The 18,300-nt window shown below is 42.8% G+C and overlaps 1 protein-coding gene across 1 annotated transcript in view; it reads left to right on the top strand.

Annotated features, from left to right (window-relative positions):
• Positions 1-18,300, top strand: part of FRAS1 (Fraser extracellular matrix complex subunit 1) — a 653,238-nt gene that overhangs the window by 303,496 nt on the left and 331,442 nt on the right. Inside the window, exons 12-14 of the mRNA XM_077275534.1 lie at positions 15,624-15,771; positions 16,460-16,603; positions 17,242-17,376. Of these exons, the coding sequence (XP_077131649.1) occupies positions 15,624-15,771; positions 16,460-16,603; positions 17,242-17,376 (427 nt within the window). The remainder of the gene's footprint in view (positions 1-15,623; positions 15,772-16,459; positions 16,604-17,241; positions 17,377-18,300) is intronic.

The following is an 18,300-nucleotide window of genomic DNA, read 5'->3' as shown; positions in this document are numbered from 1 at the left end:
TTTTGTGTGAAAAAAAAGTACTTTTTCATTTTTGCGGATCAATTTGTGAAGCACCTGGGGGTTTAAAGTGCTCACTATGCCTCTAGATGAGTTCCTTGGGGGGTCTAGTTTCCAAAATGGGGTCACTTGTGGAGGAGCTCCAATGTTTAGGCACACAGGGGCTTTCCAAACGCGACATGGTGTCCGCTAACGATGGAGATAATTTTTCATTCAAAAAGTCAAATGGCGCTCCTTCCCTTCCGAGCCTTACCATGTGCCCAAACAGTGGTTTACCCCCACATGTGAGGTATTGGTGTACTCAGGAGAAATTGCCCAACAAAATTTAGGATCCATTTTATCCTGTTGCCCATGTGAAAATGAAAAAATTGAGGCTAAAATAATTTTTTTGTGAAAAAAAAGTACTTTTTCATTTTTACGGATCAATTTGTGAAGCACCTGGGGGTTTAAAGTGCTCACTATGCTTCTCGATAAGTTCCTTGGGGGGTCTAGTTTCCAAATTGGGGTCACTTGTGGGGGAGCTCCAATGTTTAGGCACACGGGGGCTCTCCAAACGCGACATGGTGTCCGCTAAAGATTGGAGCCAATTTTTCATTGAAAAAGTCAAATGGCGCTCCTTCCCTTCCGAGCCCTGCCGTGCGCCCAAACAGTGGTTTACCCCCACATATGAGGTATCCGCGTACTCAGGACAAATTGGACAACAACGTCCGTGGTCCAGTTTCTCCTTTTACCCTTGGGAAAATAAAAAATTTTTCGCTAAAATATCATTTTTGTGACTAAAAAGTTAAATGTTCATTTTTTACTTCCATGTTGCTTCTGCTGCTGTGAAACACCTGAAGGGTTAATAAACTTCTTGAATGTGGTTTTGAGCACCTTGAGGGGTGCAGTTTTTAGAATGGTGTCACTTTTGGGTATTTTCAGCCATATAGAACCCTCAAACTGACTTCAAATGTGAGGTGGTCCCTAAAAAAAATGGTTTTGTAAATTTTGTTGTAAAAATGAGAAATCACTGGTCAAATTTTAACCCTTATAACTTCCTAGCAAAAAAAAAATTTGTTTCCAAAATTGTGCTGATGTAAAGTAGACATGTGGGAAATGTTATTTATTAACTATTTTGTGTCACATAACTCTCTGGTTTAACAGAATAAAAATTCAAAATGTGAAAATTGCGAAATTTTCAAAATTTTTGCCAAATTTCCGTTTTTTTCACAAATAAACTCAGAAATTATCGACCTAAATTTACCACTAACATGAAGCCCAATATGTCACGAAAAAACAATCTCAGAATCGCTAGGATCCGTTGAAGCGTTCCTGAGTTATTACCTCATAAAGGGACACTGGTCAGAATTGCAAAAAACGGCAAGGTCATGAAGGGGTTAAAGAAGCATCACATGATTTTTCGAACAGTGCTAATACTTTTGTCCACCCCCTTTTTTATGTTTGGTGTGGAATTTTATCCAATTTGGCTTTAGGACAATTCTTTTTGTGTTTTTTCATTTAAGACAAATTAAATGAAGATAATAATACCAAAGAATTTGTGTTTGAAATCATTTTCAGGGAGAAACTGAGTATTATCTGACAGAATTTCAGGGGTGTGAATACTTTTGGCCATGACTGTTTATAGTTAATCAGCGCTCATTACATGCGCAATTTAGTTGTCCACGTGTATGTCAATGGAGTTGGCAAGAATTCAATCTTCAAACTTTCAAATGTTTTCCAGTACGTAAATAATAAAGTAGAGATTTCTTAGACTGACTTAGTCACCTAAGTTACTATCCCAACCACAAGCTAAGTACAGTGTCTTGCAAAAGTATTCGGCTCCATGGAACTTTTTAACCTTTTCCCACATATCATGCTTCAAACATAAAGATACCAAATGTAAATTTTTGGTGAAGAATCAACAACATGTGGAACACAATTGTGAAGTTGAATGAAATTTATTGGTTATTTTAAATTTTTGTGGAAATTCAAAAACTGAAAAGTGGGGCGTGCAATATCATTAGACCCCTTTACTTTCAGTGCAGCAAACTCACTCCAGAAGTTCATTGTGGATCTCTGAATGATCCAATGTTGTCCTAAATGCCTAATGATGATAAATATAATCCACCTGTGTGTAATCAAGTCTCCGTATAAATGCACCTGCTCTGTGATAGTCTCAGGGTTCTGTTTGACGCACAGAGAGCATCATGAAGACCAAGGAGCACAACAGGCAGGTCCGTGATGCTGTTGTGGAGAAGTTTAAAGCCGGATTTGGATACAAAATGATTTTCAAAACTTTAAACATCCGAAGGAGCACTTTGCAAGAGTTCATATTGAAATGGAAGGAGTATCATACCACTGCAAATCTACTAAGACCCGGCCGTCCCTCTAACTTTCATCTCAAACAAGGAAAAGACTGATCAGAGATACAGCCAAGAGGCCCATGGTCACTCTGGATGAACTGCAGAGATCTACAGCTGAGGTGGGACAGTCTGTCCATAGGACAACAATCAGTCATACACTGCACAAATCTGGCCTTTATGGAAGAGTGGCAAGAAGAAAGCCATTTCTCAATGATATCCATACAAAGTATTGTTTAAAGTTTGCAAGAAGCCACCTGGGAGACACACCAAACATGTGGAAGAAGGTGCTCTGGTCAGATGAAACCAAAATCGAACTTTTTGGCAACAATGCCAAATGATATGTTTGGCGTAAAGGCTCATCACCCTGAACACACCATCCCCACTGTGAAATATGGTGGTGGCAGCATCATGGTTTGGGCCTGCTTTTCTTCAGGGAAAGATGGTTAAAATTGATGGGTAGATGGATGGAGCCAAATACAGGACCATTCTTGAAGAAACCCTGTTGGAGTCTGCAAAAGACCTGAGACTGGGACGGAGATTTGTCTTCCAACAAGACAATGATCCCAAACATAAAGTAAAATCTACAATGGAATGGTTCACAAATGAACGCATCCTGGTGTTAGAATGGCCAAGTCAAAGTCCAGACCTCAATCCAATCGAGAATCTGTGGAAAGAGCTGAAAACTGCTGTTCACAAACGATCTCCATCAAACCTCACTGAGCTCGAGCTGTTTGCCAAGGAACAATGGGCAAGAATTTCAGTCTCTCAATGTACAAAACTGATAGAGACATACCCCAAGTGACTTGCAGCTGTAATCACAGCAAAAGGTGGCGCAACAAAGTATTAAGTTAAAGGGGCTTAATAATGTTGCACGCCCCACTTTTCAGTTTTTTAATTTCCACAAAAATTTAAAATAACCAATAAATTTCGTTCAACTTCACAATTATGTTCCACTTGTTGTTGATTCTTCACCAAATATTTACATTTGGTATCTTTATGTTTGAAGCATATGTGGGAAAAAGTGGAAAAGTCCATGGAGCCGAATACTTTTGTAAGGCACTGTAAATTGCCTCTACTCCTTACTTTTATCCCTATGAACAAGAGCAGTGCATATTACTAACTACACCTTCCTCAGGGTGACCTATTGAACTGTCCATAGGAACCAAGAATTTTGCCACTAGGTTCTGCCACTTTTGGGTTTGATAAGAAAATACCATTACAAGACATAACGGTATTTATTTTGTAAGTGCCAAAAAAAAGTTTTATGTTGTCTCTGTAAATATATTAAAATCAGTTCTGAAAACTCTGTACTGCAGACAACAAAAGTCTAAAGGTACCTTCACACGAAGCGACGCTGCAGCGATAGCGACAACGATGTCGATCGCTGCAGCGTCGCTGTTTGGTCGCTGGAGAGCTGTCACACAGACCGCTCTCCAGCGACCAACGATGCCGAGGTCCCCTGGTAACCAGGGTAAACATCGGGTAACTAAGCGCAGGGCCGCGCTTAGTAACCCGATGTTTACCCTGGTTACCAGCGTAAAATGTAAAAAAAACAAACAGCACATACTTACATTCACGTCCCCCTGCGTCCACTTCCTGACTGACTGAGCGCCGTACAGTGAGAGCAGAGCGGTGACGTCACCGCTGTGCTGCTTTCACTTTCACTTTGCGGCGCTGAGTCAGAGGAGGAAGCAGACTGCAGGGGACGCAATGTGAGTATGTGCTGTTTGTTTTTTTTACATTTTACGCTAGTAACCAGGGTAAACATCGGGTTACTAAGCGCGGCCCCGCGCTTAGTTACCCGATGTTTACCCTGGTTACCAGTGTAAAACATCGCTGGTATCGTTGCTTTTGGTGTCAAACACAACGATACACAGCGATCGGACGACCAAATAAAGTTCTGGACTTTATTCAGCGACCAGCGACATCACAGCAGGATCCTGATCGCTGCTGCGTGTCAAACTAAACGATATCGCTAGCGAGGACGCTGCAACGTCACGGATCGCTAGCGATATCGTTATAATGTCGTTTCGTGTGAAGGTACCTTAAGTGAACCATTTAGGCAACCCATTCTGTATGGTCAGCAGAATTACTGGAGCGTAATGCAACATTTAACCTTTTAAGTGATGGTAAACAAATCAGTTTGGCTTAGAGAGGTTAATTCTATTATATTCTTTTTAAAACAATTATGTTTATAGGGATTTTCTCCTTTATTTAACAGACTCTTCTGCTTGCCTCTTGACAGTTGCAAAGTGTTTTGGGCAGTCAGGGTAGGCGAGTTAATTAACATTTAGTTAAATAGCATAGAGCAAATGGGACCATTAGAAACACCAAAGTACACACAGCCATTAGAGCTCTAATCGAGGTGTTTTTACTTTAATACTGGTTACATATCTGTTTTCTATACAACCACATAAGAAAAATGCCACATTATTTTCTGTTTTGTATATCAAGGAGATTGTTAGTGGGAGTTAGAAGGGATGATAATACATTTTTTTCCAAACTTAGATATTTAATCTCTAAGGCTTTGTTACCCATTACAGAGTGAAGGGATTGAACTATGCCCTTGAATGTCAAAAGACTTCAATAAACACCAATTAATAAAATTGGGACGTTTGTAATATTCTTGGAGATTTCTTGGCAATCACACCATATTCCCATTATGCAGTGTGTGACCAGATTGGCACTGGAGCCAGCCTTAATTAAAAACTTCGTTCCATCATTTAATCTCCTTTTCATCAATATAGCAACTCTCCCGATCTATGCACTTTGTCTTTTCTTCTACTTCTTAGCAGTTTTCATAAAAGTTCATGTTCTCCTACTTCATCTTTGTTAACTATATACGGTACATTAAATATTGTAGGCTAAACCCAACTATTTTGGCAGTACAAAGTGACCATCTAATGTTCGTGGCAGCCTCCCAAATATTTCCTAAAAGATACTGATAAGTATCAATCGATTGGATTTCAACTGGGGATTACAGTATATTGTTCTAAGGGAGATAATCCAACATTAGAGACAAGTCTAACAGCGTCTTTCTCCTGTATTCATTGTGTATTCACAAACTTGGCCTACTCGAGTGTTCATGTGTATGGAAGGGGGTTTAGGAGAAATGTCATCATTTTCTAATACGTATGGTCAACTTTAGGCTTGGTAGTTAACCATTTGTACATCTTCTGGTTACACGTTATTATTGATAAATATTTTGCCTCTGCTCTCTTCATTTTGAGCCCCAAATACCATGTAAACCATGTGTTTATAGTGGCTATTTTAAATAAGATACATAACTGAAAGTATTTAGATTTTGTCTAAGCCTTTTCCTTTTTGCCAATAGAAAAATCATATTTCAGTCCGTCAGTGAAATAAGAATGTCGTCAGAACCTTATATTTATACATATAAATGAGATCTCCTCTGAGGCATTTTTTTTCTAAGTTACCGTATATACTCGAGTATAAGCCGAGATTTTCAGCCCAAATGTTGGGGCTGAAAGTGCCCCCTCGGCTTATACTCGAGTCACGGTCGGCGGGTGAGGGGGAGAGGGCGCCGAGGCAAACTTACCTAGTCCCGGCGATCCTGGTGCTCCCCCTCCCCGTCCCACGGTCTCCGGGTGCCGCAGCTCTTCCCCTGTTCAGCGGTCACGTGGGACCGCTCATTAGAGAAATTAATACGCTGCTCCACCTCCCATAGGGGCGGAGCCGCATAATTCATTTCTCTAATCAGCGGTGCCGGTGACCGCTGACAGAGGAAGAGGCTGCGGCACCGAAGACCAGCTGTCCGGGGGAAGGAACGGGACGCCAGGAGCAGGTAAGTATTACATATTCACCTGTCCTCGTTCCACACGCCGGGCGTCGCGCCATCTTCCCGGCGTCTCTCTCTCCTCACTGACTGTGCAGGTCAGAGGGCGCGATGACGCATATAGTGTGCGCGCCGCCCTCTGCCTGATCAGTCAGTGCGGAGAGACGCCGGGACGGGACGCTGAGGAGCTGCAAGCAAGAGAGGTGAGTATGTGTTTTATTATTTTTATTGCAGCAGCAGCAGCACAGCTATGGGGCAATAATGGACGGTGCAGAGCACTATATGGCACAGCTATGGGGCAATAATGGTGCAGAGCACTGTATGGCACAGCTATGGGGCAATAATGGTGCAGAGCACTGTATGGCACAGCTATGGGGCAATAATGGACGGTGCAGAGCACTATATGGCACAGCTATGGGGCCATAATGAACGGTGCAGAGCACTATATGGCACAGCTATGGGGCAATAATGGTGCAGAGCACTATATGGCACAGCTATGGGGCAATAATGAACGGTGCAGAGCACTATATGGCACAGCTATGGGGCAATAATGGTGCAGAGCACTATATGGCACAGCTATGGGGCCATAATGAACGGTATGGAGCATCTATTTTTATTTTTGAAATTCACCGGTAGCTGCTGCATTTTCCACCCTAGGCTTATACTCGAGTCAATAAGTTTTCCCAGTTTTTTGTGGCAAAATTAGGGGGGTCGGCTTATACTCGGGTCGGCTTATACTCGAGTATATACGGTAACTCCAACGATTCCAGCCTGTCAGCATATGTGAGGCCTTCCATTTCAGGTAATAACCTAGTTGCCTGCCTCTGAACTGACTCTAACTTCTAAATATCCTTCTTAAAATTTGGAGCCCAAAACTGGATCCCATATTCTAGATGTGGTCGTACATGTGATTTATAGATGGGTACTAATACATTGGGATTTTATATCTTTTTATACACCCTAATAGCTTGTTTGCTAATAGCTGCTGCCTAACATTGCATATTGCTGCTTAGCTTACTTGTAACCAGAATACCCAAATCCTTCATCTGATTTGTAGTCTATGCTATTTTTCAAGTCAAATGTATATGCTATAATAAGATTACTCCGTCCTAGGTGCATTACTCTACATTTATCAATATTAACCCCTTCCCGACCTATGACGCCACGTAGGCGTCATGAAAACCCGTGCCAATCCGACCCATGACGCCTATGTGGCGTCATGGAATGATCGCGTCCCTGCAGATCGGGTGAAGGGGTTAACTCCTATTTTACCCGATCTGCAGGGAGAGGGGGAGTGGTACTTCAGCCCAGGGGGGGTGGCTTCACCCCCCCATGGCTACGATCGCTCTGATTGGCTGTTGAAAGTGAAACTGCCAATCAGAGCGATTTGTAATATTTCACCTAAAAAACTGGTGAAATATTACAATCCAGCCATGGCCGATGCTGCAATATCATCGGCCATGGCTGGAAATACTGAAGTGCCCCCCCCCACGCCCACCGATCGCCCCCCCCCGTCCTCCGTTATGGGGTCCGGTCCCCTCCGTCCGCCTGCCGGCTCCCCCGTCCTCCTGTCCGCTCCCTCCTTGCTCAGACCCACCCCCCCCCCGTGCTCCGATCCACCCCCCCACCACCCCTTCATACTTACCGATCCTCCCGGTGTCCGGCCGTCTCCTCGCTGGGCGCCGCCATCTTGGAAAATGGCGGGCGCATGCTCAGTGCGCCCGCCGAATCTGCCAGTCGGCAGATTCCTTACAGGTACATTTTGATCGCTGTGGTAGGTTCTATCACAGCGATCAAAATAAAAAAAAATAAAAAATAACCCCCCCCCCCCCTTTATCACCCCCATAGGGACAATAATAAAATAAAGAATTTTTTTTTTTTTTCCACTAGGGTTAGGGTTAGAACTAGGGTTAGAACTAGGGGTAGGGTTAGGGTTACGGGTAGGGTTAGGGGTAGGGTTATGGCATGTGCACACAGAGCGGATCGGCCGCGGATCGGCAGCGGATCGGCCGCGGATCCGCAGCGGATCGACAGCGGATCGGCCGCGGATCCGCAGCGGATCGGCCGCGGATCCGCAGCGGATTGGCCGCGGATCCGCAGCGGATTGGCCGCGGATCCGCAGCGGATTGACAGCGGATTGGCCGCGGATCCGCAGCGGATTGGCCGCTGCGAATTCAAAGCAGTTTTCCATCAGGTTTACAGTACCATGTACACCTAAGGAAAACCAAATCCGCTGTGCCCATGGTGCGGAAAATTCCGTGCAGAAACGCTGCGTTGTATTTTCCGCAGCATGTCAATTCTTTGTGCGGATTCCGCAGCGTTTTACACCTGTTCCTCAATAGGAATCTGCAGGTGAAATCCGCACAAAAAAACACTGGAAATCTGCTGTAAATCCGCAGGTAAAACGCAGTGCCTTTTACATGCAGATTTTTCAAAAATCGTGCGGAAAAATCTCACACGAATCCGCAACGTGGGCACATAGCCTTAGAGTTAGGGTTGGAATTAGGGCTAGGGTTTGAAATAAAGTTAAGATTAGGCTTGTGGTTAGGGTTACGGATAGGGTTAGGGGTGTGTTGGGGTTACAGTTGTGGTTAGGGTTGGGATTAGGGCTACGGTTGGGATTAGGGTTAGGATTAGGGTTGGAATTAGGGTTACGGGTGTGTTGCGGTTAGGGTTGTGGTTAGGGGTGTGTTGTGGTTAGGGTTGTGATTAGGGTTATGGCTACAGTTGGGATTAGGAATAGGGGTGTGTTGGGGTTAGTGTTGAAGTTAGAATTGAGGGGTTTCCACTGTTTAGGCACATCAGGGGTCTCCAAACGCAACATGGCGCCACCATTGATTCCAGCCAATCTTGCATTCAAAAAGTCAAATGGTGCTCCCTCCCTTCCAAGCCCCGACGTGCGCCCAAACAGTGGTTTACCCCCACATTTGGGGTACCAGCGTACTCAGGACAAACTGGGCAACAACTGTTGGGGTCCAATTTCTCCTGTTACCCTTGCAAAAATAAAAAATTACTTGCTAAAACATAATTTTTGAGGAAAGAACAATTATTTTTTATTTTCACGGCTCTGCGTTATAAACTTCTGTGAAGCACTTGGGGGTTGAAAGTGCTCACCACACATCTAGATAAGTTCCTTCGGGGGTCTAGTTTCCAAAATGGGGTCACTTGTGGGGTGTTTCTACTGTTTAGGCACATCAGGGGCTCTGCAAATGCAATGTGACGCCCGCAGACCATTCCATCAAAGTCTGCATTTCAAATGTCACTACTTCGCTTCCGAGCCCTGACGTGCGCCCAAACAGTGGTTTACCCCCACATATGGGGTATCAGCATACTCACAACAAACTGGGCAACAAATATTGGGGTCCAAATTCTCCTGTTACCCTTGTGAAAATAAAAAATTGCTTGCTAAAACATCTTTTTTGAGGAAAGAAAAATGATTTTTTATTTTCACGGCTCTGCGTTGTAAACTTCTGTGAAGCACTTGGGGGTTGAACGTGCTCACCACACATCTAGATAAGTTCCTTGGGGGGTCTAGTTTCCAAAATGGGGTCACTTGTGGGGGGTTTCTACTGTTTAGGCATATCAGGGGCTCTGCAAACGTAACATGATGCCCGCAGACCATTCCATCAAAGTCTGCATTTCAAAACGTCACTACTTCCCTTCCGAACCCCGACGTGTGCCAAAACAGTGGTTTACCCCCACATATGGGGTATCAGCGTACTCAGGAGAAACTGGACAACAACTTTTGGGGTCCAATTTCTCCTGTTACTCTTGCAAAAATAAAAAAATTCTGGGCTAAAAAATATTTTTGAGGAAAGGAAACACATTTTTTATTTTCACGGCTCTGCGTTATAAACTTCTGTGAAGCACTTGGGGGTTCAAAGTGCTCACCACACATCTAGATTAGTTCCTTGGGAGGTCTAGTTTCCAAAATGGGGTCACTTGTGCGGGAGCTCCAATGTTTAGGCACACAGGGGCTCTCCAAACGCGACATGGTGTCCGCTAATGATTGGAGCTAATTTTCCATTCAAAAAGCCAAATGGCGTGCCTTCCCTTCCGAGCCCTGCCGTGCGCCCAAACAGTGGTTTACCCCCACATATGGGGTATCACCGTACTCAGGACAAACTGGACAACAAAATTTGGGGTCCAATTTCTCCTATTACCCTTGGGAAAATAAAAAAATTCTGGGCTAAAAATCATTTTTGAGGAAAGAAAAATTTTTTTTTTATTTTCACGGCTCTGCGTTATAAACTTCTGTGAAGCACCTGGGGGTTATAAGTGCTCACTATTCATCTAGATTAGTTCCTTGGGGGGTCTAGATTCCAAAAGGGGGTCACTTGTAGGGGAGCTCCAATGTTTAGGCACACAGGGGCTCTCCAAACGCGACATGGTGTCCGCTAACGATTGGAGCTAATTTTCCATTCAAAAAGTCAAATGGCACGCCTCCCCTTCCGAGCCTTGCCGTGCACCCAAAAAGTGGTTTACCCCCACATATGAGGTATCGGCATACTCAGGAGAAATTGCCCAACAAATTTTAGGATCCATTTTATCCTGTTGCCCATGTGAAAATGAAAGAATTGAGGCTAAAAGAAATTTTGTGTGAAAAAAAGTACTTTTTCATTTTTGCGGATCAATTTGTGAAGCACCTGGGGGTTTAAAGTGCTCACTATGCCTCTAGATGAGTTCCTTGGGGGGTCTAGTTTCCAAAATGGGGTCACTTGTGGAGGAGCTCCAATGTTTAGGCACACAGGGGCTTTCCAAACGCGACATGGTGTCCGCTAACGATGGAGATAATTTTTCATTCAAAAAGTCAAATGGCGCTCCTTCCCTTCCGAGCCTTACCATGTGCCCAAACAGTGGTTTACCCCCACATGTGAGGTATTGGTGTACTCAGGAGAAATTGCCCAACAAAATTTAGGATCCATTTTATCCTGTTGCCCATGTGAAAATGAAAAAATTGAGACTAAAATAATTTTTTTGTGAAAAAAAAGTACTTTTTCATTTTTACGGATCAATTTGTGAAGCACCTGGGGGTTTAAAGTGCTCACTATGCTTCTAGATAAGTTCCTTGGGGGGTCTAGTTTCCAAAATGGGGTCACTTGTGGGGGAGCTCCAATGTTTAGGCACACGGGGGCTCTCCAAACGTGACATGGTGTCGCTAAAGATTGGAGCCAATTTTTCATTCAAAAAGTCAAATGGCGCTCCTTCCCTTCCGAGCCCTGCCGTGCGCCCAAACAGTGGTTTACCCCCACATATGAGGTATCAGCGTACTCAGGACAAATTGGACAACAACGTCCGTGGTCCAGTTTCTCCTTTTACCGCTGGGAAAATAAAAAAATTGTTGCTAAAAGATCATTTTTGTGACTAAAAAGTTAAATGTTCATTTTTTACTTCCATGTTGCTTCTGCTGCTGTGAAACACCTGAAGGGTTAATAAACTTCTTGAATGTGGTTTTGAGCACCTTGAGGGGTGCAGTTTTTAGAATGGTGTCACTTTTGGGTATTTTCAGCCATATAGAACCCTCAAAATGACTTCAAATGTGAGGTGGTCCCTAAAAAAAATGGTTTTGTAAATTTTGTTGTAAAAATGAGAAATCACTGGTCAAATTTTAACCCTTATAACTTCCTAGCAAAAAAAAAAATTGTTTCCAAAATTGTGCTGATGTAAAGTAGACATGTGGGAAACGTTATTTATTAACTATTTTGTGTCACATAACTCTCTGGTTTAACAGAATAAAAATTCAAAATGTGAAAATTGCGAAATTTTCAAATTTTTTGCCAAATTTCCGTTTTTTTCACAAATAAACTCAGAAATTATCGACCTAAATTTACCACTAACATGAAGCCCAATATGTCACGAAAAAACAAACTCAGAATCGCTAGGATCCGTTGAAGCGTTCCTGAGTTATTACCTCATAAAGGGACACTGGTCAGAATTGCAAAAAACGGCAAGGTCATTAAGGCCAAAATAGGCTGGGTCATGAAGGGGTTAAAGGGAACCTGTCAGCTGATACATGGTGCCCAAACCGTGGGCAGCATGGATCAGCTACTGGCTGTCGGATGATAGCCATGTATTTTGACTCTGAAATGCTGGGATCGAACCACATTATTAACTAGTCTTAAAGGCGGGACCCCAGCGCCTTCTCCCCACCCACTGACACTGAATGTCAAGCCACTGCCTATATGCACACATAGACAGAGGCTTGTAAGTTACTGTCAGCCGGTGGGGAGAAGCAGCTGGGGACCCGTCCGTACGACTAGTCAATTGCAGCTATTAAAAGTATTTTTTTCTCTGAAACTGCAGCGTTTCATAGACAAACATCCATTGCTATCATCTGACAGCCAATGGCTGAAAAATTCTGTCCACAGTTTGGGCAGCATTTATCTGCTGACAGGTTCCCTTTTAAACCTCATCTGCCATGTGTTTGCCCATGCAGACCTCTTATTCAGATTGTTCTGTAATATTTTACAGTCAAGATCACTTTTTATTTTCCTTCAACGCTTTGTGTCTTTAGCAAAGACTTACACTTCACTCTCAATCCAATCCACTGGTCCTCATGGTACCCCCCTGCTGACTCCATCCCATTTAGAGAATGTACTATTTACGATTTTTTGTTTCATGTCCCTCAACCAGTTTTTAACCCATGTGCATGTAGTATTACATAGTCCCTTCTTCTGGAGCTTCAGTATTAGCCTGTTGTGTGGTACAAAACCTAAGATCAAAATAAAATGAGCAAATATCCTGCGATAAGTAATACATTGCAATAGTGCATGAACATAACATTTGGTACTTTGTTAACATTGTTTTGATTAAAAAAAAAAAAATTGAAATCTATCCCACCACATCAAGGTGACCCTACTTTGGACGGTCCTAACTTCTAGCATTAAAATCTTAACCATATGTCAAATTAAGTAAATGTGAATAAGGGCCAAGCAGGTCCGAGGCCTCGACTATTGGACACCTAGCCATGGGGAGTTATATAAAACTAATGTTCAGCTCAAAAAAAAGGATGGCCACACCCTTGTTTGCACAAAGTGCAAAACAATTAAAGCAAAAAGCGAAAGATATTAACTAGAATATAAGTTAGCATGCATACAATGTGTAGGCGCATGTTCACACTGGCCACTAAACAGACAAAATCTAAGATAAAAACAACATGAGCAAATAACCTGCAATAAGTAAATAAAAAGCAATAGTGCTTGAAAATAAATAGGGTACTTGGTTAACATTGTTTTGATTAAAAAAATAAAAGCCAACCCACCACTTTCAATGTGACCTTACTAGGGACGGTCCTAACCTTTAGTATCACCTTGTTGTGTGGTAGGGTATGAAATGACTTTGCAAAGTCCAGATATATCACATCAGTAGCATGACCAACATTCAGATATCCACCTACCTCCTCATAAAAACCAAGCATGTCAGTTAGATATGACTTATCTTTAATGAATCTCTGCTGGTTGTCAGTTATTATATTATTCTCTGCAATATATTTCTGCAGGTCGTCTCTTATAATGCCCTTAAAAATTTTGTACACTACTGATGTCAGGCTTACCGGCCGTTAGTTGCCTGGATCCACCTTCTTACCTTTCTTTAATACTGGTACCACATCATCCATCCTCTAATTTTGTGGCACAGACCCTGTTACTGAGTCTAAAAAGATGAGATACAAAATTTAAACACACAGACAACCAAAATCAGCATAATGAAAATAAGTACCTAGAAAAATCAACAAAATAGTAAAAAATATAATAATGCTGATATAAGTTATGACAAAAAATATGCGAACTAGTCGCAATCATACAGAAAAAGGGGAGTGGGTCAAAAAGACCCAAAGAAACGACCAACAAATTAGGAAAGTGCTAATTACCGTATGAGCGTGTGACTCCCAGGGTCCGTGTGCCCACCCCGACGCGCGTTTCGGTAACACACCTTCCTCAGGGGGCTTGAGCACTTTCCTATTTTGCCACTTATTATGAGGACCATATAGTTTGTAGTTAGTGTATTTCCTACTAAGGCTTATTTTTATGATCTATGCGGTCCTTATTCATGTATATATTTGTCCATTAAAAGTGCACCCACGCTGTTTCATTTTGATATGTTTATATCGGATTATCTCTCCTCCTGATGGGGGAAGGCATGGTTCTTTCATGGTGATCTATTATAGTATGTAGGCGTTGTTGATCCCCCGGCTCCGTGTGCCCTTGGCACTTTACACGATTGTGCAGTGTCTCTGTATGCCATGCTGCGCCATTACCCTACCTGGTTGTTATTGTTTTATAAATAAAGGCTTTTTTGTTATTCTTTGAACTTTGTTGGTCGTTTCTTTGGGTCTTTTTGACCCACTCCCCTTTTAAAGATGAGATACAGTAGTCTGTCACTTACTGAACTCGACTCCCTTAATATCAGTGGATGAATGCCATCCAGCCCGGGGCTTTGTTAATATTTAATTTGCTCACGCAGCCATACTTCTTGTTTGCTGTTTTATTGGGTGGTAAAATTGTATTTCTGCCTTGTTGATTGATACTTGGCACAGGCAAGTTCATTGATGAACAAAGATGAAATGTACAGTTTAGTATCTCATCCTTCTCCTCTCTAATTACATTGCTATGTTTGTATTTTAATAGACCCATGCCATCTGATTTTTTTCTTCTTGGCATTACTGTATTTATAATAATTTTTCTACTGCCTGATTTGCTTCTTAAATAACTATGGCCCTATGTCTGAAAAGTCCCTGAGAAGGGTCTTGAAGCACATGTAACTCAAACTTTTGTGTCTTGCCTTGTTTTCTTATGTCTTATTATACTGTGTATAATTTTGTCAGATAACATGAAACAGTATGAAATAGAGTAGGAAATACTCTAAATTTCCATCTTGCGTGCAGCTCAGTAAAAGTTTAGATTCTGTGGAGAAATATTAAGATTTGAGATTTCTCAGTGGTTGATACCTTTTAATGGCTAGCTGAAAAGATGGTGGCAAATTGCAAGCTTTCGAGACTACTCAGGTCCCTTCATCAGGCATAGAATAACACAAAATCTGAAGAGTCACATATAACCCTATACAAAGCTATATATCTTTCCTGATTCTGTTGAACGTCATTAGTTACTTGAGTTATAGGTGTAGAAAGCTGGAGGACTTACAACCTAGTAGACTACATACAATAAATGACCTAGAGCCCAAGTAAAGCAGATATTATGAGTAAGGACAAACCCGTAACACATCCTTCCTAGAAGCAATTGTATAATGTTTGAAAGCTGTTAAACTGATGTCGGCTGTCTTGATACATGGCACATCCTTGTGTCACTGTTTCTCTTGCCACATTGTTCATTTTCCCACATAACAAGTGCATTTGTTTTTTTTCTTCATTGTAGAAAGCAATTCACTTGAAGTAAAAATTGTATCGATGAGTCTTCATAATGATTAATTACGGTAGTATTGTAATTGTCAGCCTGTATCTTTTTTTTCTATCAACATAAATCTACTTATTGAAGAATGGAGAAAAATGGAAAGAAGATGAATGTACTGAGTGTGAGTGTCAGAATGGCCAGGTCACCTGCTTCTCTCCTTCCTGTTCATCGTGCCCAGTAGGAACCCTGAGGGTAAATGAAGGTGGAGAATGCTGTCCTAAGTGCAAACTAGGTATTCTTATAAGTTTTATTTTGATTGCCTGAATTATGAAGTGTTTAAAGCATATTGAGATTAGGGAGACTTACCGTATTTTCCGGCATATAAGACGACTGGGCGTATAAGACGACCCCCAACTTTTCCAGTTAAAATATAAAATCTTCTTAAAAGTCGGGGGTCTTCTTATACGCCGTATGTCGTCTTATAGGGCCGGTGACTAATGTGCCTTTTGGGGGGGGAGTGGTCCTGATGACGAAGAGGGGGCATCTCACAGGAAAGTGTGAGTGGAGTATCCCCCATTACCTCATTGTAGCTGCAGTGTGGGGTGCTGGGGAGCGGTGGCGGCCACCGCCCCACAGCATAGCACCCATGCGGCACAAAGAGGAGCAGCAGCTGCCGCCTCTCCCCAGCACAGAGACCCCATGCTGCAGCTACAATGAGGTAATGGGGACACTCCACTCACACTTTCCTGTGAGACGCCCCCTCTTCGTCATCGGGACCACTCCCCCCACCCACCATATACACATTGGTGTCTGCACTCGGCGTACAAGACGGCACCCGGCGTATAAGACGACCCCCGACTTTTAAGAAGATTTTCAGGGGTTAAAAAGTAGTCTTATACGCCAGAAAATACAGTAAGTATTTTTTCACAGTACAGAACATAAACATTTTATCTCTGCTTTCTACTCTATTCCAATCCTAGAGCAATGTAACCCAGACTGCTTAACCTGCTCTCAGTCTATTGACCACTGTGACATCTGCCGTGATGAAGCTCGCGTGTTGCAGATGGGACGCTGTGTATACAGCTGCAACCCTGGATTCTATCTGGATGGGAGGACATGTTTAGGTAATTCATGCCGTGTCATGCTGAAAAGAACGTAGTCTTTTTATGTTCCTATTACAGAAGCTGCGTGTGGCTGAGGTCTGAACCCTACTAGTATTATGTGCTGTACATTGTATATTGTCTGAAGTTTCAGCACTTTAACACTAAATGTCCTCTTTTTGTATCATTTTATTATACTCATATTATTTTTCCCTTAATAAGTTGTTTAAAAGGGTTGTCCGGGATTTATCAAAGAATGTGCTAAAAACATAAAATCGCCATTATTTACCTATTCAATCCGTTGCTGCTCCAATGCCGCCTTTTTGACAGTGTCTGCCAGTCTCCACCAGTATTACAGTAATAATGTCACATTCGTCATTGACATGCTCACTGGCCTCTGTGGTTTTGTGCTGTACATGCCAGCATCACCACCGCGACCGGTGCATGGTTTTAGCACTCACGTGAATGATGTATGTGATGTCATCAAGGACTATCTGGGAGAATATAGCCAGTCGGTATTCTACCGGTAATTACAATAAGATTTTTTTTAAAAATTTAACTTCATATAAGGTCTCATATATGCAAAGATTTAAAGCAATAGCTACTAGTAATGTAATATTTTCTACTTTATTTGCACTGCATTTGTGTTTCTTTTTGAACAGCTTGCAAAGAAGCCTGTGTCACTTGTAACAATGGGTTTGAGTGTACAACATGTGGTGGATCTCTTATGTTGAAAGAAGGACAGTGTGTGGAATCTTGTGGACCAGGATACTTCCAGAGTCATGTAGTTTGTTCAGGTAAATAATTCATGCTATTTATTCTGTAATTTAATAGTATTACAAAAACCACGGCACTCATGTGATGATTTGTTGTAGCTGGTCAGGTAGGGCATCAATGTAGAAAAACTTGGCACTCGGGGTGAAAAAAGAAAGTACTATTTATTATGCATCCAGACAATATGTCGTTATTGAACATTTTCGGTCCACAACAGGACCTTCATTAGAACAGTTTTTTATCCGCATGTAGATCATACTGGTTCAGTAGTGTAGATAAGTGGATTTTAATTCACAGCGCGTCTGCAGCGTGCCACCACCGTCGCTGTGTATGTGCGCACATCCACATTGACGTTGGTTGCACGCTGCAGACGCGCTGATTTGGCTCCCTTCTCCGGCATCCAGCACATACCGGTGGCGACGGTTGTCGCACGCTATTGACGCGGTTTTACTGCATAGATTGAACCACGACATCCAAGCGCCTAATCCATAGCCATTTTGAAGCATCATCCTATGAGGCGAATTAAAATCCACTTTTTTCCATTATACATGACGGCACCACGAGAGAGGGGATCCGCCCATCAAGGACAGGAAACCTTCAAGATAAAAAAGGCGGCTCCTCTCTCCACATCAGTTGGTTTCCTGTCCTTGACGGGGAACCCTCAAGATGAAGGACTTCTGATGAAGACAGAAGAGGATGCCTGGGTCGGGTGGATTTGGGCAGGCGCTGGTCTGCTGCACCCGTCACCAGGTACCGGTAGTCGCCTTGGGGGTCATGTATTCCATGCCCCCCTGAGCGAAGCATGGCCACAACCCGTGAGGCAATGCCCGGGTGAAGATTATCCATGGGGGCCGCAGGTGGCGTTTCCCCCCTGTTGATTGAAAAATCCTGCTGTCCACGGGGGTCACTACATGGTGCCCCCCCTGTTGACCAAAGGTGGCCATGCA

This window comes from Ranitomeya variabilis, chromosome 1 (assembly GCF_051348905.1).
Source record: "Ranitomeya variabilis isolate aRanVar5 chromosome 1, aRanVar5.hap1, whole genome shotgun sequence".
NCBI classification, from domain to species: domain Eukaryota; kingdom Metazoa; phylum Chordata; class Amphibia; order Anura; family Dendrobatidae; genus Ranitomeya; species Ranitomeya variabilis.
This window is presented reverse-complemented; position numbering and strand designations above follow the sequence as displayed.